The sequence below is a fragment of the Argiope bruennichi genome, chromosome 7 (assembly GCF_947563725.1).
Source record: "Argiope bruennichi chromosome 7, qqArgBrue1.1, whole genome shotgun sequence".
In the NCBI taxonomy this organism is placed as follows: Eukaryota; Metazoa; Arthropoda; class Arachnida; order Araneae; family Araneidae; genus Argiope; species Argiope bruennichi.
The window spans coordinates 54,950,525-54,975,452 of record NC_079157.1 but is presented as its reverse complement, the minus strand read 5'-3'; the positions used below and the strand labels follow the sequence as shown (position 1 = coordinate 54,975,452).

The 24,928-nt window shown below is 24.6% G+C and overlaps 1 protein-coding gene across 4 annotated transcripts; it reads left to right on the top strand.

Moving 5' to 3' along the window:
• The first annotated feature begins 125 nt into the window (after positions 1–125).
• LOC129976085 (E3 ubiquitin-protein ligase arih1-like) lies at positions 126–24,543 on the top strand. Of its 4 annotated transcripts, XM_056089461.1 has the most exons (15): positions 126–467; positions 3,924–3,991; positions 4,385–4,466; positions 6,972–7,031; positions 7,541–7,633; positions 10,357–10,412; positions 10,522–10,588; positions 11,608–11,714; positions 12,213–12,327; positions 13,503–13,633; positions 14,310–14,439; positions 17,027–17,203; positions 20,574–20,686; positions 22,702–22,819; positions 22,940–24,543. In XM_056089461.1, exons 1-15 carry the CDS (start codon positions 261–263, stop codon positions 22,946–22,948), a joined length of 1,533 nt encoding a protein of 510 aa, XP_055945436.1. In that variant the 5' UTR covers positions 126–260; the 3' UTR covers positions 22,949–24,543. The 4 variants fall into 4 exon arrangements, 2 of the variants coding, with proteins under 2 accessions (XP_055945436.1, XP_055945437.1); XR_008785083.1 differs by lacking the exons at positions 22,702–22,819; positions 22,940–24,543 and adding an exon at positions 17,545–17,688 and having other exon boundaries at positions 17,027–17,454; positions 20,574–20,675; XM_056089462.1 differs by lacking the exon at positions 22,702–22,819 and having other exon boundaries at positions 22,940–24,539.
• Positions 24,544–24,928: the final 385 nt, after the last annotated feature.

Sequence of the window (24,928 nt, the reverse complement as noted above, 5' to 3'; positions counted from 1 at the left end):
CTATAATTACCAAATTAATGAAGCATGCACAATTTAAATTTATTATTTTGGCAGAAAGGTTAAACAGTAAGCATGATAACTTGAAAACTTGAAGTGGCAACATAACAAACCCATATTAAATAAATTTCGGTTTCCATTTAAATGTATGATTGCATTTAAAAAATTATTACATGTATGTGAAAAAATTTTATGGTGTAAGGAATCATAAGAGTGTTGTTGTATAGTTATTTTTTTAGAGAAAATATATCGTATGATTGGCTATGGATTCAGAAAGTGATATTTGTTATGATTCTGATTCGAAAACTGATGCTAATGGAGAAGAGGGATGCTTTTGTTGGGATTCGGAATTTTTTTCAAATCCTAGCAAATTAGAGAATGATGATGATTACCCATATAGTGTTCTTTCTACAGCAGAGGTTGTAGACATGATGCTAGAATTAATCAAAGAAGTAAACAATGTTGTTCAGGTAAAACACCGTATTAACATTTTTGTTCTTTTTCTCTGTTATTACTGATTGTTAGAATATTTATACTTCATTATTTCTGCTTCTTATTCTTGCGATTTTCGTTATTTATTTGTTATTATTTATCATTACTGGCTTTTCTAAAAGAATGTATAATTATATTTGTTTGTGTTGGCTATTGCTTACTTACTTTTTATAATACTATACTCAAGATAATATTGCGCCGAAATATATTTAATATAATAATTTTTAAAATATTGTAACAGTAAAATTCAATGCATATTTTCTCATCAAATATGCAAATTAACTCTGCACAATATTCTTTTATAAGTACTAAAAACAGTAAAAGATTTCATCTTTCATGGATAAATTTTGAGTAAATATATTAGTACAATTTGGAGAGGAATTTAAAGTTCTATTTCTATTCTTGATTTTTTTTAGCTTAATTAGAGCTATCATACATTGTCAAATAATTTTTAATAAATGAGTCTTTGAAAAATAATTGAATGGCTTTGATCTTCTGAGAATGTTTTTAAAATTAAATGTGTATCAATGAAACATTAATTAAAAATTTTAGAAATAAAAACTGAAATCTTTTATATGATCTGATTACAATATTTTAAATATGGTGCAATGTTGTTGTCTTGCCATATGAAATATATTTATTTGTTGTAATATTTTTTTTATTTTTATTACCACACCAAACTCTCTTCAAAATGATTGTATTTTACTGAAAATAGCTAGAAGTGGCTTTTAGCAAAACTACTTAGCTAATAGATAATCTTTTGTTGTCCATTTCTATGTCTTTAAAGTATCATTTAAAATATCTATTTTCTAAGTATGATAATTGCTCTCCTCTAAGCCTGAATGTATTATAACCAATGTTTAAATATTGTTATAAAATGCCTTTATCTGTTGCTTCAGAAGCAATAAAAAAGTATGAATAATTACACCAAGTATAACACACCACAAAATTAACAAGATTTTGCTTACACTATGGCATAAGATGGCTGTGGGTAGGTACATTTCATTCACATTTTACTTTTTTATCTTAAAAGATATGAAACAATGAAATAAGTAAATAATTGGTTTTTACTAAACAAGCAAAAAAAAAAAAATGAATACATACTATTAAACTATAAATATTATATAATGCAAGTATTAAAAGGAAATAATCTCTACTACTAATAAAGAAGATTATTTGTATTTGCACTCTATGAAACAGATATATAATATTTAAAACTGTACTTTTTATTGTTTCTTAAACACATGAACTGTTTTCATTATTTCTGCAAATATGTTATGAATGTTATTCTTTCATTGTTGAAAACTTAGTAATGAGCATTCTGTTAATCTATTTTCATATTTTTGGCAATGTTATAATGATTTTTTTTACTTTCTTATTTTATTGCATGTTTTGTAAAAAGTTCTATAAGATAGTTAAGCAATCTATTCAATATGCTGAAAAATCACATTTGGTATTCATTAATTTTCTTATTATTATGTTTTACCCTATCTCAAATGATTTAAATAAAATGGGGTGTAAATGTATTAATGTTAGAATCAGCTTTGCGATTTTTTATAAAAAATAAGAAAATGAAATTTCTACATTCATGCAGTTGGATGTTTGATGAGGTGGGAAGTTGCTTATGTACATAAACTTTAATAGAACTTTATTGTTTCATTTTGCTTCAGATGCTGGACAATTAACATATTCAATCAGATCTAGGTATCTTATTGCTTATAACTTGACTAACTATGAAAGACTAATGACTAACTGATACTAACTATTTGACATTATATAACTTGATTCCATTTGTGAGGTTTATCCATAGAACCAAGATCCATACAATTCAGTAGAACTAGTAAATTATATAGTATGAATTTCTCTCATCATTTAGTATTTAAAAATACTTTATTGATGGAACTATGAATATCAAGTGATGCAATACAGGTTTAATTGAAATTTCAATCGACCAATACTGCCTGCAAATTATTTGTTTGCCAAGTCAAGAAAAGTAATAGTATAAGAAAATAGAATTATATAACCCTAGATTCACCAAACATAATTGTGTAATCCATCCATTGGATAGAATATTTTACTACATACTAAGATTAGCAGTTACAGATTGAAATGAAGAATCTTATGTATTTACTCCACCAAAGTATACTTAATTACTCATAATTTTTATTATGCCCAGAAACAAGAAAAAGAACAGGATTTATACAACTTATGTACAAATGATACACTTTGATGTCCTTTGGTCCAACAGCTTGGCTCTTGAATTTCAGTTATATCATATTCTAAAAGGGGACTTCTTATTTTCTGGACTACAGATGTGGAAGAAAAAGCATCCAGAAAGAAAAGAAGAAAAAATTTTTTTAAATAATAACATATTGCAATCAGTTAAAGTGATTTTAACAGAAAATAAAAATTTTGTAGATTTCAAAATCAGCTCCTACTTGGTATGTCGAAAACCGGAAACCATTGAACGAAAAGTATATAAAAATACAATATTTATTCACTTTAATTTTCTCAAACTTTATCCCATTCCTTCCTTGTATGAGTCCCATGTCACCCTCGTATGAGGGAGGTGTAGGACAAAAATGTTATAATTTTTAACTATGCAAATAAATGTTATAATTTTTAATAGTACAAATTGTTTGTATTTTGCTGTTTTTATTTTTAAAAAATAAATGCTGTTCTGGTATTATTAAAAAATATATATAATATCCTGTTACATTTTTATAAACTGCATACTTTAACTCTCTAAACTAGTGAATTAAAAAAAAAAGTATGAAATTCCTCCTAACTTTTCCCTATAGCCCTTAAAAAATTGATTTTAAGAAATAATGTTTTCATTTTTTTTTAAATTTAAAAAATGTCAATATCTGAATTTTTTTTTTTAAGTAAAGAATGGTCTGTAGCTATAACAGCCTTGACTGTCTCTAGAAAACCTTTCTGTCTTGATTTTTGCTTCATTTTATATTTCACATTAAGTAATTTGTCCCAAATTAGTGACTACAGCATGGATCATGAAGTTCAAATTTTGGTTCATGTTCAAATTTCGTTGAGCAACTATGTTTTCACATCTGAAAACCAGAACTATGATATGATAAACAAATTATTTTTATCTGTAATGCATAAAATATTAAAACTATAAATCAACTTCTATGAAATATATTTAAAAAATTAAAGACATAACTGATAGAGCTGTTGTACCTTTAGTGGAAGAATGAATACTATCTGATCATGAAAAAACTTCAAGATATCAAGAAGTTTTTTTTTTTTTTTTTTTTTTAATCTAATGGTATAACAGGTTATAAGTGGAAAAGAATATGAGAAACTTTACATTGATACTTAATGCTTATTTTCATGTTTTAAATAATATGTGTGGAGATTCAATATTTTCTTTTATGGTTTTTTTTATTTAATTCCTTAATAAATTACATTTATAGATTCCCCCTACTATAACCAGAATTCTTCTGAGTCATTTTAATTGGGACGCAGAAAAACTTTATGATAGGTAAGCCTCTAAATCAATTTAAAATATTTTTAAGCAACATATTAAAAATGGAGGAAAGTTTATTGACATATTATATGAAAATGTCATATGCATGATTCATATCATGGTATTCAGTTTTATTATTATTTGTGTAAAATAACTGATATAAATCTTTTAAGTGCATTTAAACTACTTCCGATAACTAAAAGTATTGACTGTTTTTAAAATAATACTTTTTAGAATTAAATAAAATATTTAAGCTGTTAATTTTGAAAATCTTTATCATTACCTTTTTGATGCCCGAAAATTTAAATATTTGTTGAGTCATCAAAAAAATACTTGCTAATTTTGTCTGGTCTTAATCCTTAATCAGATTCATTTCTTTTTCTCTATGGACTTTATTCATTTTCATAGATACTATGATGGAGATCCTGACAGTCTCTTTAAAGCAGCACATGTTGTCAATCCCTTAATAGCAGATTCAAGGAGTAAATTGGTAAATATCTATATCTGCTAGAAAATCGGAAAGTGTTATTAAACTTTGAAAGAAATGTATACTTTCATCAGTATTTGAAAAAAAAATAACAGTATTTCATAATTTTATAAGAATTCTTTTTTACATATTTTAATATATGTTGTTTCTGTTGTAATCCCTAAATAATCAGACTTTATAAAATCAAGAAAACTATTAAAATAATGTTTGGATATGGAATAAATATTTAATATCACTTTATACTGGAAGATTAAATAATTTTTTTTAATTGTTAGAAATTGATTCTTTTATGCTGGTTTCAATTAAGAAGTTTCAAGATTTTAAGCTTTAGGTTATGAGAATCAAACTCTGAAAAATTCCTCAACTGCAAACCCTTAATGAGAAAAACTAAAAAATGCCTTTTCCTTATTTTAATTATGTTTGTTGAAAATGTCCCCTTCGATTTCAACCACCTATACAGTTAATGGGTTATCTTCCCCACCCTAGCAAACAGGTTGCTCTTTTTCAGTTTTGTCTTTGTCAGGAACCTACATATGGCTTTGTGTCACAATTTTATTTCATTTTCTCCCTAAATTGGTAATTTAATAATTTTGCAGGCATCACTATGAAATTAAATATTGTGCTGAATAAATTTATGAAATTTTCTACTTTTTCTGGCTAATTAAACAAAACTTCATCAGTTTTATAATAATTTATTTAAAGAGATAATATGAATAGAAACTTCCACTGTGATTATTTTGAAATGTGGAACATAATAGAAATTTATTAAATGTCAAAGTTATTGCTGAAACTATAAATTTCTATCTTTTAAAATTTCAACATTGCATTGTGAATTTCATTTTATTTTTATATTTCTAAAGAATAATTTTTTTACAAATGATGTATGATTTATGTATAATATTTTAAGACTAATTCCTTATATTTTCTATTTAAAAATGATCACTTCTTTCCTTGCATATCATACAGGTTATTCCATAGACTAAAAGCATAATTGAATATTTCAATATTAATATACTGTGTGCAAAATTGATTTTAGTTTTTGTTTAATATAGTTCATAACTTGTGCAATATAAATAAATAATAGCTTTCGTACTATGATTTAATATTTAGTAGGCACATTTAAAATTTAATTTTGTGATAAAAATTAGATTTATTTAAAACATATCGCTTTTTTGAAAAATATATTTAGAATTTAACATAATTGTTTATTGAATTTAAAATATTTTTTTTCAATCCAAAAACTTTTTAAAATGCAAATAATTATCAGATCTTAAAAACAGAATTCAAAGAATTAAAATTGAATATGGTTTACTTAGAATTTGATATGCAGGTGTTGATTATTTCTCATATGTTAATTTATGAGTATAAGTCGATATAATTGGTAATTTGTTTATAAACTACTACTTTTAAACTTAATATTATATTTGTGTCCATATTATATTAAAAAATAAATTGCTTTATTTCTTAAAGGTTTTTAGTTATTTTTCTGAAAATATCATCCTAAAGCTTGAACCTGCTTGAATTTTCGATATAGGTCAGCATTCGTTGTTTAAAGATTAATATTAAGAAGGGAAAAATGATGTTACAGATTTACGGAATGCATAAAAAAGCAATTCAATTCCATATCTATTTCATTCCATTCATGAATGAAATTACGCTTATTCATTTCATGCATCTTAAGACTGTTTTGGAAAAAATGTAGTCAAAATATGGGTCTGAAAACTCGCCAGTGCCAACACTAATTTTAAACTTCTACTGGCAGAAATCTCCTGGCCCTATGGGGTATGGCACAGTTGGGAAATGATTTTATGGGGACAATTAGAGTATTGCTGGAAAGTTTACTCTGTACAAGGAAATCCTAACTCATCACTGGTACAGCAGTTGTACCGGCCCATAAGGAAAGGTAAAAGAATTTCTGGTACAGCAGTTATACTGCTTGTAAGAAAAAAATTTAAATCATTCTATATATGCATTATATATTAAAAAATGCAATGAAAATCATTCATGCTATCTTCCTAGACATTTCCAAAATTCTAGATTTTGCTATTTGGTAGATATTAGTTAAAATACATATAAAGAATATTAAATATAACAGCTTTACTGAGTAAAGATAAAGGGGAAAATATATATATACTCTGTAATGTGTGCGCATTCTGATGGTTTTTACTCTAAAAGAAAAGTATATTTTGTATCAACATTTATGCTTGGCAAATACTACTGTTGAACAAAAAAGAATCATGTTTCAAGCTTATCATTAGAACTGAACTTTCAGATAAAACAGAGCCTTGTTACATACTTTAATGAAAAATAATTAGAATTTTTTTTATTATAGTTTTTATTTTAATAAATATTAAGTCAAAGCAGAAAGTATGAAAAAAGAATATGTGTGTGTGAGTTCAAAGATTCCCCCCCCCCCCCCCCCCGTGATTTCATTTTTAAAAAATGTAAAACAAAGTATACTGAACTTCTACTTAAGAGATAAAGTTTGCAAATTTCTTTATTTTCTAGAAATCAACAAACAAAAGCAATGAATTCTGTGAAATTTGTTATAGAAAAATACCATTTAGTGTAAGTTCCCTTTTAATTATTACTTTTTAAATAATATGTTTGCAATATATCTTTGATTATACTAAGGTATTTACAAAAATTAATAGGTTTTTTTATTATTATTTTAGCTAATTGTGATAATTACTCTGATAATATCCTGATTTACAATTTTATTTATTTATTTTATTGGAAACTTCATAAATTCTTATTGAAAGCTTTCTAGTTTCTGAAAAAGAAAATGTAATATTTGCTTTCTGGATGTTTATTAAAGTTAAGTAATGGCATTAGTCAAGGTGTGTATTTATTTTTTGTATATGTAATTTTATTATAGTCAATTAACATTACTGAATTATATATAAAAATACAATTTTTTTTAACTTACAAAAAAATTTGCTAGTGAAATATATAATTTAATTTAAAATAAATTTACAATTAATTATATAATTGATATAATAAATTATGTGGAATTCATTTAACATAAAAAAAAGGCTTCTTAATTTTTAGTAATTTATTTGTACTTTATTCTCCAGCTGATGACAAGTTTAGCTTGTGGCCATAGGTATTGTACTGAATGTTGGAGAATATATATAACTACAAAAATAATAGAACAAGGTGAAGTTCAGGTATGATTTTTTAAATGAAATTTCAATTTAGTAATGATTTGTTCTACTTCAGTTAATAACAATTATTTTGGTCAAAATCATCTATTTGAATTTTTAATATTATAATTTTATGTTATATTAATTATTTATTAGCCTTATAACTGAATAACAAAGATCTCTAAATTTTTGAAAAATGCAGGAAAAATTATAAATACACAGTGATAATTCTAACATATTCTTATACTTGTTTTCTTATTCCTTAAAATGAGAATTGTTTAAAAGACACATGATATAAAATTGAATGAATGAAGTCAGAAATGAAATTTTTAATCCATAATTAATACACAAATTGACTGCCATTTAAATTGAGAATTTTATTTTGAATACTACTTACACTACATAATGTTATACATTAGAATATAAACATTTAGTAATAATAACAGATTAACAAATAAATCATGAAATATTCAGTCAACCCATTTCATATGTGTCAAATCTTTGTTAACTGACTGTCTTTGTGATTTTTTAATTTATCTGGATTAAAAATTATGTAGAATTTCAAATGAATCATATTTACCTGAAGTAATTATAATGGTTTCCTCAGCAAAATATTTTTAAACTTCAAATTTTGTTGGTCATACAATTCACGCTGTGTTAGAAGCCTTGTACAGTTAAGTTTATTTTCTTTATGCCTCTCTGTCTATTTAAAAATTTGAGCTTTATTTTGAATAGGAAATGATTAAATTTCAGTTAATCCAGTAACATGCTTTCTTTTTGCATATACTAGAGAATACATTTCATGATTTGCATGGTAGTAAAAAATGATTCTATAAAAGTGTTTAAAGGCAAACAAGCTTAATTTTTTTTTACTTTGCTTACTTCTGAAATTAAACATTATTTATAATTATCACAGTAATTAAAAATTATTAAAAGCATGCTTTAAACAAAACACTGTTGAATAAGAAAAAAATAATAAAATAAAACTTTCATATGATAATCAAATATGGAAAAAAAAGCATGGAATGTACAAAACAACATAAAGCATGATTTGGTGTAATGATTATTGTTGTAAAATGTGCTTTAAAATGTAATTGAATCTGGACAAAAAAAATTTTGTATATGAAGTTGTATCAATTTTTGTGTATGAAGTATAGGGAGAGTTTTGTAATGGTCAAAACATTCAAACTTGAGACTTTGACGAATCTCCATGTTTTAAATTTCTGTATATGATCTTGACATCAAATTTTGAGGAAAAATTTGTTCAGAGAAAATTTGTCTGTCCGGCTTTTGAATATAAGTTAACACAATAACTACAAAATGAAGAGAGCAGGATGAATAAAATTCAGTGCACAAATTTAGCATTTATTTAATAAACATCTTTAAAATTTTAACCAAAATCCAACAAGAGGTTGACCAACTGTTGATCTGCAAGTTCAAAAACATGCAAACGCAACAATTCAGAAATGCAGTGACTTCAATTTAAGAAATTTGGTATGCATTTTTGTGGCCATAAGTGTTTTTTTGTGTCAAATTTTTATTTCGCATGGGTAGAAAAAATACAATTTTAAACACAAATTCAGTTTTTGTATACTATTAAACACATGCTTGGGATTAATCAACAAAAATTCACCAAGGCTCTCGCGATAAATTCAGCAAAAACGTTAAATTCACTCCAAAAAATGCTTTGTAACAATTGTATTTCAGTGTCATGTAAGGCATTCTCTGTGATATCACCTTTATTAGAGTGTATTTGAGAAAGTTTTGAGAAGACTACTCTTGCTGGTTTTATATCTGTATCTGTCATACTCATTCACCTGACAAGTTATATTTAGTAAACATGTTTTCTCCTCCTGAATCATACATTCATTACATTATTCATACCGAAATAAATCAAATAATCTTTGTACATAAAAAGCTACAAATTACAACTTGGTAAAAAATTTAATAACTAGTTTAATTATTAACTAGTTATTAAAGTTTAATAACTAATTAATATTGAGAGATTTTATTGTTTATTATTAGTGAATAAAATGGAACACAACTTTCTATCTATTCTGCTGTATTCAGTGTTTATGAAATGTGGAAGAAGGTCTATGACTTTTTCTCATTAATGATTTTAAATTATATTAATTACTATAAATAAGTAAAATAATGACCTAATTTTAGAAAAATACTTTTCTAATATATGTTCATTATTAGAAATAAATGTTGGAAATTAAACTAATTAAACTAAACTATTTAGAAATTAAAACCTATTAGAAATAAAACTGTGAGGACTTTGGCTTCCAGAATGTTACTGACTTAAAAATTGTTGATAAATAAAATAATAAGAAAATGATTTAAAAAAATCTTTTTAATTTATTCAAATTGAATAAAAAGCATGGAGAAATTATTCAGAGGAAAGGTGAATTATTGTTATGTGTAGAATTCATGTTGACATGCAGTAATTGCTACCATTGTTAGTTTTCACCAAATTTTATGTTTCTTTAGAAATTTAAATCTACTAGTAATTATTTCTTTAAAAAATCTTAAGGCATATAAAAAGAAGTACATTTAAAAATAAATTTATTGAATGTTATATTGGTATTATTTTTATGATTATTATTCGGTATCATAAATTTTAATATTTTGTTTTAAAAAAAACAGATTTATAAGGATTTTTTTCTGTTTTATTTTATATATTTATTGTATTTCAAGAAATGTGTATTGTATATTATATAAACATTTCAAACATATAATTTCAGTCTATTCCCTGTTTTGCTGTTGGGTGTGATATATTAGTAGATGACCAAACTATTATGTAAGTACTTATTTTAAAATCTTATATAAGTATAAATGCTTTTTGGTAATTATGGTGTATGATTAAATCTCTATAAAATAAAATAGTTCTCTTTGATTATTCTTTTCAGGAATCTTTTAGATGATCCTAAAGTGAAATTAAAATATCAACATCTTATCACCAATAATTTTATTGTTGTAAGTATAGTTTTGTTTATAGTTACACTTTTTTACTATAAATTAATAATTTTAATTATTAGCAATTATTTTTAATCGACATGCACATTTTTTTAAAATGGATTTGTCATTTCATACAATTTTGATTACCAATTCTGCTTCTGATCTGGAAATTCATTCAATATTAAGAATCATGAAGCAAAATGTTTTCAATTTCATGTAAATTAAACTTTTTGATGTACAGAAAACTTATTGAAACAAAATATTAATAAGCATTATAGTTCACAAAATATCAATAACCAATCAAATCCCAATGTGATAACTGTAGTTGCCCATATATACACTACACTATAAATATGTTGATAATTTGACAGCAGAATATTATTAATTAAAAATGGTTATTTGATTGCAAACAATTTCTTGAAAAGAATTTTTATATATTCATGGCATATATTTAAGGGTTCTTGTATAATTGTAATCTTGAGTTAATTTTTTCCTTATGGCCCATCATATTTATGCATCTCATGCTTGCTAAATTTGGCTATGAATTTAAATTTCTCACATTTCTAGAATTTTTGTATCTTAATTACAACTGTTGCTATTCCTTATGATTTTGATTGATGGTTTTAAGATAACTATTTATAGTCCACAACATATCTTCTGAGTGAGATTTTAATTTAATAATTTATTTTATATTATATTGTAGATTTGTTTTCATAAAGGCAGCTAAAGTGTAGGAAGGGAATTTACTACAATGTTTAATAAAATTACAACTCCTAAGATTTTTTTTTTAAATAAGGGATATTCTAAAGAAAATTTTTAATTAATTTATAATACCTGTTGCTATAATATAATTGCCTACCACTCTGAATTCTCATGTAATATAAAATAAATTGTACAAAAACTAAATCTGACTAAAGATTTCTTAATCTTGTTGAAATATTACATATAAATATGTTTATATGTTAGTACAACATATTTGTACCGATAGCCTTTTGATTGCTTTATTTTATTTCGTCTCTTTTTCTCTTGTGCTGTAGTGCAATCGCCATTTGCATCACTGCCCACAACCAGGTTGCAGTTATGTTATTAAAGTGCAACATGTTGATGCTCGTCCGGTTATTTGTGCATGTGGACATTGTTTTTGGTAAAACTTTTGTGTAATTAATAGATTTTATATTTTGTATTATTACTTGTCTAATATATATATATATATATATATATATATATATATATATATATATATTCTTATCAACATAAATATTTGTATAATTTTACTTTAAATTAATTAATGTAATTTTCATTATTAGTTGATTTGCTTAATAATTGAGGCTCATAATATGACATTTTATTTTATTATCTTTTAATATTTAATAAAAAAAATATTAATATATCATAAAACTGTAAGTAAAAGGTTGCCAAATATGAATTTTTTATATTGTAATTTTTTTCATGTCATTCATTTAGAGCATTTGAAATGGCAAGTGATTATTATTAATTTTTTGTTGTTGTATTAATTTTTTCTTTCTGTATTTAATTGCAAAAATCAAACTCTCTGTTCTTAAATCTTTTGAAATGGAATGTTTTATTAATCAACGACATATATATGTTATTTTTGTATTTTAAATCTTCTGATTTATTACAGTTTTAAATGTTCAGAAAATTGGCATGCTCCTATTACATGTAATTTACTAAAGAAATGGGAAAAGAAGTGCCATGATGATAGTGCAACTTTGAATTGGATTGCTGCCAATACAAAGGTTTTTTTTTTTTTATATTTTCTTTCTAATTTTATGTATTAACTTTTAAAAAATTGCAATTCTTTTAACTTTTTTGAACAGATATTTTTGAAACGTTATATTTGCTAAGTATACATATTTAACATCGAAACATCAAATTGATTTCCGATAAGCATTGCCTTTCATTTTGGAATTAAGATTTCATTAATCAATATCTCTGTAAAAGTCTCTTTAACATCACATTTGTGACACTAGGTCATCTGTTTCCAGTAAAATAAACATTATTTTTCAGTTAATTTGAAAGGAATAATATTTAAAATAATAGATATGTGACAATAATAGACCTAATGATCTTAATTGGTTATAATAGACATTTGTGGTGCAGATTGAAGCATATATTTATAACTATTTACAAACATTTTTATGACAATTACTATATTTAGTTTTAGTTTATTATTTGTATATAGGACTTTTGTTTTTTAATTAGACAGTTTAAAAGAATTATGGTGTAATCTTGCTACTAATATATTTAATGGGGACATTTTGTTATAGAGTATATATAATTCATATAGAATAAATTGCTATTAAGAAATACTTTACTTGCATACTCATCGTTATTGTCTATAATTTAAAAAGGACTAGTTTAAAACGTATTATTTTTAATTTTTGATAATTTATAAGGAATTTAAAATTTTTCTTTGAATTAATATTAAAACAATTACCAATTATTTTTGTAAGAAAAGAACTTTTTAAGTAATTTAAGAACAAATAAAAAAAAACTTTAATTAATTAACTGGAGGGGGAAAAAACCAATAACTTTTTAGAGTTTTAAATTTTTATTTCAATTTGGCTCAGATTACTTTGAAATTGGAGTTTTATAATTGATGAAGTTGCTTTGAAATTCCTTTATAATACTTATATCTACTGATTAGATATATATTTATGTTTGTTAAATTCCTTTATATATGTATATTTGCAATGTATATCATTTAAAAAATAATTTGTTCTGCTGTAACTGATACTATACTCATACTTCTAAGAATTTTGTTGTTGTTTGGTTTATCCTGCAGTTAAAAAAAAAATTTCCATGTTATGCTGAAATTAGATAAATCTGTACCCCAATTTTAAGAAAAGTATCTTTGTATGCATCTCAGTTGAAAAAAAGGAATTAAACCAGAAATTTTAAAATTTTACAGAGTTGCCCATGTTGTAATGCCAGGATAGAAAAAGATGGAGGTTGTAATCATATGTTATGTAAAAATCAAAATTGCAAGTTTGAATTTTGTTGGCTTTGCTTGCGTGCTTGGAATTGTCATGAATTCCAATGGTAAGTATAGTAGTTCTATAATTTCTGGATAAAAATGTATCATTGTATTGTTTTAAATAAAATATGTCATTGTTTTGAAATTTAAAAAAATGAAATATTTTATTTTGTGTTATTGATTTGACTTCATTAATCTAAGTGGAATTTTAGTTCATTATGCTTTTTTCACTAAGATAATTTTAATTTGATTTTTTTTTCTTTAGTTAAGGGATATTAATAAAATATTCTCAAGTAGAAGATGATATGAAAAGTTATTTTTTTCTATTTCTAAATCATATTAGATTGAATACCTTTTATAATAAAATGATTAAAATTTCATTAATATTATCTTTTGTTGTTATTACTTTATGAATTCAAGAAGATTATAATCAAATAGTTTATACTGATATGGAAATGTATATTAATATAAGCAGGTTTTAATTAATGAGTGCAAACTGAATAATCTAAAAATAATTTAAAATATTCTTAATCGTAAGCGCAATGGAAAAATAAAAGACAAAAACTCGAACTTCATTGTCACAATTTTTCAGTCATCATTGCTTGTATTTGGTATCAAGATTTCTTTATTCTTTATTTAAATTATGCATTATTTCAAATATTTAAATGACGATGAAATATATTTTAGAAATGTTTTTTTTTTTAATTAAATTACACCTTTCTTTTTTTTTTTATTATTTAGGGATACTTGTAACCGTTACAATGAAGAAATATCTAAAAGTAAAGAGCAATCAAAAACTGCTCTTAATAAATATCTTTTTTACTATGATCGTTACATGAACCATGTTAAGAGCTTGAAATTTGAAAATAAGGTAAGTTTGAAACACTCATTTGTTATTTCCATTTCAAGAAAATATATCACCAAATATTTTTCTGATTTTTAACATTATTTTTCTTTTTTCATTTTGGGCCATTGTGGCCCGTTATGGTGGTGTTTCACTTCGTGCCTGGTGGTAAGGTCTTGGCTTCAGGACCAGAAGATTCCAGGTTCAAAACCTGATTCCATTCTGTAACTACCATATAAGTGAGTTTGGTACACCTTCAATTTGTCAGGGTCAAATGCCCTCTTTGATATGGAGCAAAAAAATTCTTAGGATGGTGTTGTTCCAGCTTTGTAATTTGACCACAGTTTAAATTTACTAATCTTTTCTAAAATAGATCTGGTGTTGCTTTAAAATGAAATAAATATTTCAATGAATCTCTTTTCATTTCAGTAACTCAAAATGGATCTGTTCTATATTTTTCATTTTATATTAAATGAATTGCTATAATCAAATTTTTTTAGTAATCTGAAAAAAGAAAAACTTAATTCAAATAATTTGATCTTCTTCAGCATATAAATACAGTTTTAATTAAATTATATAATTTGAAAAATATGCAGACTTTTTTTTCTGAGAAATATTTTAGATTTCTTTCAACTTAAAAATTTGGTATACAATAGCAGATTTTGAACTAGATAGACTACACATCTGCTTAAGGACAATATCAGGTTGATATATATATGTAATGATATTTTAAACTCTTAATTTAATCCAAATTAATTTCCAAAACTTTATCTTAATTTAGCCCATAATAACTTCATTCTAAAAATATTCTCTTATTTCGTGATCCAATTCCACTTTCACTTTCGGTTTAATTAATCCCTTTGTAAAAATGTCATCAATGCTATGTATCAAATGAAAGTGATATCTTCTATGCCCTTGAAAAGGTGTCAAAGGTTACCACATTGGCACATGGCCAGAAATCTTAGGTTATATAAGACTAGTGATCATTTGTTCGGCCCTTCTTTCTTACTTCTGCTTTTGTGCCGCACTGTGTCTGCTTGTAAATAAATTGCATCCCCAAGATGGATATTAAAGAGAATTAAAAATACTATGTCTTGCCTATGTCTTCAAACCTGCATTCTGCTTCAACCAAAATAACACACACACACATATATATATATATATATATATTCCTAATTGCCAAATTAATAAGTTAGTAAAATATACAGATTACATGGCTGATAAAACATTAGGATAATATTAACACTTAATTAAATATAATTGGCCATGTTCTTATATGTTTCATTATGTTTTCTCAATTATTACTTTACATATAAAATTGTACATTTGTTTCTATAATATTGTGTTTAAACTTGGTTCCAGTCAGTCTGAGGTCATATAAAAACAAGTGCATATTCATGAAATTTGTGAAATGAAGAATATTATAATAAATTTTTAACAGAAATGTGCTGAAATGTAAAAATAAGTTGTCCATCTTATTAAAAGAGTGACATTATAATGTGCATTGCCTGAGTCTGTCTAAATAAGCCACTTATCTTATATTTTTAAATATAAGCTGTAAGTGCATTTTTTTTCTCTCTCTCTTCAAAAATTTACCCAAAATTCAAAATTTGTGTATGAGAATTTTTAAACAAATCCCGTGACATTCGAATATGTTGAATTAAGGATGAAAATATTGCCAAGTAGATAAAATATGTAGAATAATTTCCAATTAAGTCATAAAACACCAGATGTTAACAACAATTGTTCTAACTTTTTTTCCCATTCATATGTTATCATGTATTTGATCTATTGTATTTGTGCATGTCTTATTTTCTGTGCCATTTTAGTTTTTGTTTAAAAGAAGGAAGATGAATTCACATGCAGTAAATTTCTAACTACAGGTGAATGGCTGTAGGGGGAATTCTAAAATCATTCTGCTTGGCGGTTTCACAAAATGAATAATTCATTTCAACAAATTTAACTAATAATAACTTATAACTTAAAAACAACTTATTTGAGTTTAATTTTTCTTAAACTTAAGAAACATATAATAAAACTAAGAAGTGCTATGTTTGGCATGTTATTGCTTACACCTAATATACCTACCTACATTTTTGTATGAGATTTGTCAGCATATATGTGGAAATATATATTATTTATATAATGAGTTTTATTTCCACTAATAATTTTTATAAGAAACTCTTTAATAATTTATATGTTTATGCATTTTCCTTATTTTTGAATATGCAGAGGTAATTCAGTTGTGGCATATTGTGGCAGCTGTTGCATATATTTACCATGCAAAGTGTGTTCTTTTCTAGACATTGAATAAGAAAACAATTTATCATTATCTACTAAAGTTAGTGTAAAATTAGCATTGTATATTAAAGTATTGACATGCATATACAAACATAGATTTAAAACACATGAAATTCTCAAAAGACATAATTCTAGTGAAAAACTTTCCAAAAAAAAATTATTTTGATATGTTATCTCAGAAATATGGTTATATAATTTTGCTTATTTTTTTATTATTTTGGTTATTTAATTCTCTTTTTATTCTAGTAACTTTTATTAATGAATTTGTTATGTCTGCTTATGGTATAAATGTATTTTGTTTTTCTCCTAAAAGCTGTATGCTACCGTGCTAAAAAATATGGAAGATATGCAGCATATTAATATTTCCTGGAATGAAACACAGTTCCTAAAAAAGGCTGTTCGCATCTTATGTGAATGTCGTCAGACTTTGATGTATACTTATGTATTTGCTTATTACTTAACAAAAACTAATGATTCAGCCATATTTGAGGTGAGATTTATCTTTATAAGGATTAGTTTTAATCATTATTTTTTATTTCAGCTGTATTTAAAAGTAAAATCATCATTATCATCATATTTGGCTAGATAGCCCGGGGTGGGCCAGTGCCTTCCTCTGCATTCTGTTTTTGACACTTGTGCATCAGTTTCTTTCTTGGATAGCCAGGAAGTCTGTCTCCACTGACTCCATCCATCTCATTTTGGATCTACTCCTTTTCCTACTTGTTAGAAGTTTATGTAAAAGTATTTTTTTTAATATGGAATATAAATATATGAACGGCCCAGTTTATCCGATTTATTTTTATCAACTTTATAACATCTGGCTCTCTATAGATTTCATATAGCTCAAAGCTATATCTTCTTCTACAAACATCGTTGATTTCTGTCCCACCAAGAATGACTCGCAGAATTTTTCTTTCAAAAATGGCTATTTTATTTTCTCCAGCTTTGGTCAGGGTCCAGGTCTCTGAGTTATAGGTAAGTATTGGTCTAATTAAGGTTTTATATAGTAAAAATTTTGCATTTCTTGACAGTAATGAGGATTTAAAAAATCATTTTAATCCATCAAAGGATTTATTTGTATTCATTAGACGACATTGAATCTCCTTGACTATGCTGTTGTCATCAGTAACTGTTGAACCAAGATATATAAAACTTTAGACAACCTGAAATTTGTGAAAAATAAAATCAGTTGCTATGACTTTAAATAAAAAAAAAAATAATAACTGCATCAAAGTTACATTTGCTTATTCTTGTGCTTCAAATTGATTTTAAATTCATTGAAGATTATATCTGTTATTTTTTGTTTCTTTATTTGCTAAGTATACTATTTCTAAATATAAAAGATACCAACAGTTCAGTTTTTTCAGTGATTTTTGATATATTACTGTTTTATTAAATAATAACCAAAGCCTGCAGATACATAGTGTATATTGTGTATAAAACCTTCTATCTGGTATTTATCAATAGAATTGCCTCTAATAGACCTGTTATTAGCACTGAATAGATATATATTGTAAACTTCCATCTTAAAAATTCTAATTTATGAACTAATCAGCAGTTATTTGAGATTAAGATTGCCCTTTAATTTTTATTATTTATTATTATTATTTTCAAGATATTAGCTTTTATAATATTTTTGTCAGATGTAGTAGTCACTCTCTATTAAAATCATTGAAAATGTATGTTTTGTGTAGATCTGTAAACGTTTTTGTGTATGTGTGTGTGTGTGTGTAAGTCTGAGAAAAAACAAAAAAGATTAATCTTTTACAACCATTTATGAAAGCAGATTTTTGCTGATGCACTTTTGAACTCAGGGAAACAATAAACTGTTAACACATTTATTACACTGTAAACTTTTTTTTTTTTTCAAAAATTTGTGAAATTTTGAAGCATGTTTAAAAAAATCACAATTACATTTTTTGAAGCGCAACAACTTGGAATGCATGGAAACACAAACATGATAAGAGAGAGGATTAATTATTACAATGAAAAATTCATATTAATTTTGTCAACATTTGTCTGGAAAGAGTTTAAGAATGGATATTTCTTCTCCAAAAAATACCAAACATCCCTAGAACTATATCATGCATTGTAGTCAAGAGTTCCTGAAGAATATAATGTCTTGGGAATATACTTGATGGCTTAGCTAGGACTGTGCATATGCATTGAACCAGGAGTCGGTGTTTCGCTCAACATCAAAGATAACGCTTGTGCAATCATTGGAGAGAATTGCTGAAATAATGTGATGTTTACCCCTTCTGTGAAACTGCATTTTAATTTCATATTTAATAATTTAATTCTTTAAGACAGTTGGTTACTCTGTCAATTATTGTAACATAGTTTTGTAGATGAGTGGCTAAAAAGAAGATAAATTTGGTATAGAATTTCTGTGTATTTTTCCTTTAGAAGGCATGATTTTTATATGGTGAGAAATGATGAAACAGAGCTGTTTACATACAGACGCAAAAGAAAAGAGTGTGAAATTTTCTCTTGGTTCTTTTCTTAAGAGATTCTTTTAAGTAATTCTTTGATATGAGTGAATTTAGAAAGGGAATCTTTGGAAGTTTGAGTCATTTTAGGCAGGAAACTGTTGCTTAGTATTTTTATTTCTTTGCTCTGAATTTGAGAATTATAGTCAGCAATTTTTTGAGCACGTGTTCAAAATAATAAAATAAAAAAGTGGCATTTGGTTCAGAAATATGAGAAAATTTTAGGATAAAGTAACATGGCCTAATTTAAGATTTAAAAAAAAAAGAAAGAAAATTAATTGGTATTAAATTAAGAAATATATATATAAACATAATTTGATAGAACAGTTGTAGAATCTTTAACAATTTACAGTCTTTATAATTTCAAGGGATTTGTCCAATTTGTATCTTTAGTCCAGATTTCTTTTTCCATGCTATGACAAATATGGTGCAATATATTATATAGGATTGCAGAGAGCAAGAAATTGCATGAGGAAGCATTCAGAACTAATATGTATATATATATATATATTTTTAAGGAATTGTGGAGACAGTATTTTGGTTCTGTTGGTTTCAAAAATAATATTCTATGCGACTCAGAAGTTACAGTTCAGTTTGAAGGATCAGGAAAATGTTTTTAGAACGTTGATTAATTAGAAGTTAAGACAGTGCATTTCTTGAAGCATTACTGCCTTCAAGAAAAGATAATGATAATTCTAGTATTTTTCAGTTTTAGTGGTAAAAAAATCCTAGTATTTCTTTTATTATTATTTCATAAGTCTGTTCATTTTAAATTTGGAGTATGATTTTTCAATTTCTGCTAGATTTGTTAGATGTAGTCAAATTGTTAATTTTTTATAAAAATTTGTTAAATATTCATAAAAAGAGGAACAACATTTAGCAATAAAAATGATACATTCTTACAGAAAATTCTGATAGTTAAAAGAATTTCGTGAGAAAAATTTACATTGGTGACTTCCAAAATGTATTTCTTAAAATTCCTTCCTTCAAGATTTTTTTTCCCCCTACTAAAACTCTCTTGAATTATTTTTTTTATATGAAAAAAGAGTTATAAATACTATTAATTTTGAATATAGATACATGTACAAAATTAAAGAAAAATTCATTTGTAATTTTATGTATTTTAAAATTGTATTAATTAATTTTTCAAGTTTTTAGGAGGTAAGAGGGGGTATTTGAAAATGTTTCAAAATTTATTAGCATTCAAATGATAGCTGTCTTATTTATGAATATATGTCCTCCACAATGAATTAAACATTTTATGCATCATGATCATAAGATGTAGCAGTGTTTTACATATCTGTATGTATTTTATTTGTCCTTTATCTTACCTCCTTTATTTTACCTACTTTTATCTTTTCTTTTCAATAGGCCAACCAGCATGATCTTCAGAATGCAGTTGAGAAGCTGTCGGAATACTTAGAACGTGACATTAATGTTGCTAATGTTTTTTCCTTGAAACAAAAAGTCCAGGATAAGTCTATGTAATTTGTAAAAAGTTGTTATATTTAAAGTGTAATTTCTGTATAGAGATGAATTCCTTTTTAATGTATTGGTTCATTCATACTATAATTTAGGTTTATATTTTATAAATATAAATTTATAATTTTATATTTATTGTAAAAAGAATATTAAATATCAATCAAAAATAGTTTTACATTAATTAAATTTATTATTTTGTTGAAAACATTGCACATTCCACTTGCATTGTTTATAATAAAATGATAAAATTTTAGTATTGAGATTTTTTAAAACAATCAAGAACCACTTTTGTTAACTATTTATTACATGAAATTTATGTTTAGGTGTTGTCTTCATCTTTTTGTTAATATTTCCTGTAATGGATTATCTCATTTAAAATATTATATTAAATGAATCTAGGGTGTTTTTGTTACTCATTTTTTATTTGTTTTATCACTTCTGATTTTTTTTTTTCATTTTTTATTTATTTGTGTATTTATTTATTTTTTTTAACAAAATAACTTTTATAAAATTTAATAAAATCTTTTCTTTAAAAAAAGCTGATTCTCAGATATGAGATTTGCTGACAGTTTCTAAAATTCTTATAATCCAAAAAATCCTAGTAGTTGTAATTAACCTCTTTTTATATTATTCTAGAAATGCTCACTATGTTTACGCATGATGTTAGAAATGTCAGTTAAATCTTAATTTATGAAGAAATAACACATTTCAAATAAAATTGGCTAACAGAAATCAAAGTGAATAGTATTAAATTTGCCAATTTATTTTTCTTCATACAATTGTTTCATGTTAAAATGCAGAATAAACAAAAAATTGGAACAAAGAAATAACTAGAAAAGAAGACTAGAAAGAAACAAAAAAAATATAAAACTTAGCAATAATGATGAATTAAAATTTCAATTATGTAAAATTATTTGGCTCATTGCCTAATGAACACAGAAATACAGTTTCCTCGTATAATTCCATGAAGAAAATATTTTAATTCATCTGTAAAACACCAAATTAAAAATAATTTTAAAAATAAAAATAGAGGAAAAAAACCAGTATCCCTTTTTGATATTAAGATGAGATGTTCCAGTTATTAGCACCAAAAATTTGAAGGGTGGTGAAAGAAAAGAAAGGAAGGAAGGAAGTAAAATGTCAAATTTAGGAATTTTGGTTTTAATTATGAAAATTTTTCCTGAAAAATGATTATATTTTTTAAAAATTTATTAAAATTCAATATGTTACAGATATTCAAATCAAATTACATTGAAAAGGCAGGTTCCTTTTTATCTAATAATATAAGATGGTGCATTTTTTTTTGTGTGCGTGTGTGTGTGTGTGTGTGTGTGTGTTCCCTCCTACAATTGACAGAAATGATATTATAGGTAAATATATATAAAAATAATTATTCCAAATAAAACAAAATAATGAATATATCTTTTACCTGAACTTTAAATTTCACAGTTAAGATTATCTGAATGTCAAATTTCATAGCTGTTAATTTTATGAATTTGTGTGGGCATCATAGATGTACATACAATTTTTTTAAAAGTATAGATAATAAATTTTCTTTTTTAAAAAGAAAAAATCTGATATTGTATTCTAAGTTAAAGAGAAAAAGATCTTAAGTTATTTTAAGAATAAATTTTGACTGTGTGTTACTCTGTTTAGAAATTTTTTCTTATTCATTATATATATTTATACATATTAGACCATATAATAAAACAATTTGTGCAGAATACTTCAGTGAAATGATTCTGTTCAAAATAATTTTAAAAATAATAAAATTAAGAATCAGTTAAAAAATGTGGAAGACTTAAAATTTGTTTTAAGATAGATTTTTATTTATTTATTTTTCAAGCAGTATCGTTTAATTCATTTCAATAAAATCTACTGTTTTGAAAAAAATAATATGTAGACCTTTTTTAAGATATAATCATTGAATTTGTTGTGTGAAAATTTACAATGGTTTATTTTTAGTTTATATCTCTTAATGCTTTAATAATAAATTATTTTTTCAATATCTATCTAGAGATAAGAACTTGCAAATATGTATTTTTCATCAAAAGAAAGCAATTTACAACAAATACATGGGATGTAGATCATTTGAATTATTGTACAAAAGGAAAATTACTGTTCTATTGCAAAAAGTAAAAGAAATAAAAGTTTGTTTACATTAACCTTCATGTTCTGAAACCACTGCTTGTCAATATTATTACAAGATCAGTTTATTGGCTAATAAACTGAATTTATTTTTGTTATCTTTATAGATATTGTGATAACAGACGAAGAGTCCTTTTGAGTCATGTCTATGAAGGATATGAAAAAAAATTTTGGAAATATGTTGAAAGCTGAAAGAACCAAAGATAACTGTTCGCCTGCTAAAAATGTTTTAGTTCAAGTGGCATTTAAAATCATTTGAAATGTGAATTATAAAGCTAATATTTTGCTTATTATCAAATATTATGCTTTATGTGGAATTTTCTTCATTTAAAAAGTGTTTTGTCATATTCTATCATTTATTAGGAATATTTTTCATCAGTATTTATTCCAAGTTATGTTTTTAAGCATAATATGCAGGTCATTTAATTTTTGTAGAAAACATTGTAAAAAAAACATGTATATACATATTTGGGTTTTTATAATTTGATCTTTCTAAAAATTTGATTTATATTTGTGCAAAATCAGTTTATAATGAACATTTTCCAAGTATTGTGATGTATTAAGTAATTTATGAGAATTATATTATTATATGAAATAGTTAACAAAGTAATTTAAATTACTTCAAAAAGCATAAAATAAATAAAGTACAAATAAAACTAAGTTCTTTTTTATCTCAGTCAGTCAATATCAATTAACAATTTTTATTTCACAATTATAATTTCAAAACTTATAGTTCATTTTCTACCTAAACATTGATGTGTTTCTGGCTAAATTAATAGGTAAGTTTTTATGTTTTCCTGCAGTATTTGCAATTTTATTTTAGGATCTAATTTTTTAAAAATTAAATTTCTATGTATTTATTAAACTTTTTATAAATTTAATTTCAATTTCACACGTATAATATATATATTTAAAAAAAAAAGATTGAAAATTTAAAAAAAAAAAAAAAATTACAAATCAGGTTTCAAAAAGTAAGATAAATTTCAGAATAGCTGCATAAAACGATTTTTGCTGGAAACTTAGAGCATTCAGCTATCTATTAAATAAGCATTGAAAGTTTTTAAAGAAAGTTTATCTATAAGATACCAAATTTTGCATTAATTTTGGGGGAAATATAGTATGGATAATGCAAGAATGAAAAACTATCTAAGTAGATTTATTCTTGTTATATTTTTGATATGTATATTCATATATATATAACAATTAGATTTTTTGGGTTTTCTTAATGCACATTAAGGAAAGGGGTGGATTTTGAACAGAGATTGAAGACATCTGTATTTATGGAGGTATACATAGTAAAATAAATATACATTAAAATAAATGTATATGATTCCGAGAAATCTACATTATTATATGAACAACATATAAAAGTGTGAATTTAAAAATGGATTGATTTTAATCCATTCTAGTTAAAAACTTATAGGATAAAAGATTAATGTACAGTGTTGCGCAATATCTTTGTAATACTTTGAAACATTTAACATTTTAAATATACGCAGTTATGTACTTTCCATACTCTCAAAAACTGCTTCGTAATTGTTTATCAGAATAAACCAAAACAGTTTTAAACAAAAAATATTTTTAAATGTTAAGATATGTTTTATTTCTAGTATCGTGTACATTCATGTACGCAATAGTATTAATACAGTGTTTTATACATTTTAACCTTACGGTTTAGAATTTTTTATTTTTAAACAGAAATTATGTAAATATGCATTAATGAGTATAAAAAAATTATTTTAGAATTTTTTTATTTTAATATAGATTTAATTGATTAAAAACTTAAGTTTTAAATTAAAATTTATTGTTAAGATTATTTCCTAATTGAAATATTATAATATAAGTGGAGAATGTATCATTAAATTCTTGAAAGAATATTAAGAAACTAAAATATACTTGATATAATTGTTCATCGCCATACCATATGGGGTTAAATAATATGGATAATTTTTTTTAACTATGCTTATTATATATGGTGCACATTTGTATATATGTTTTTTAAATTTAGCATCATAATATCATTTTTTTTTAATCTTATGTATTTAGAGTGTCTATCTGTGTTTTCGTATATATTTACTATGGCTGTTCATCCATAA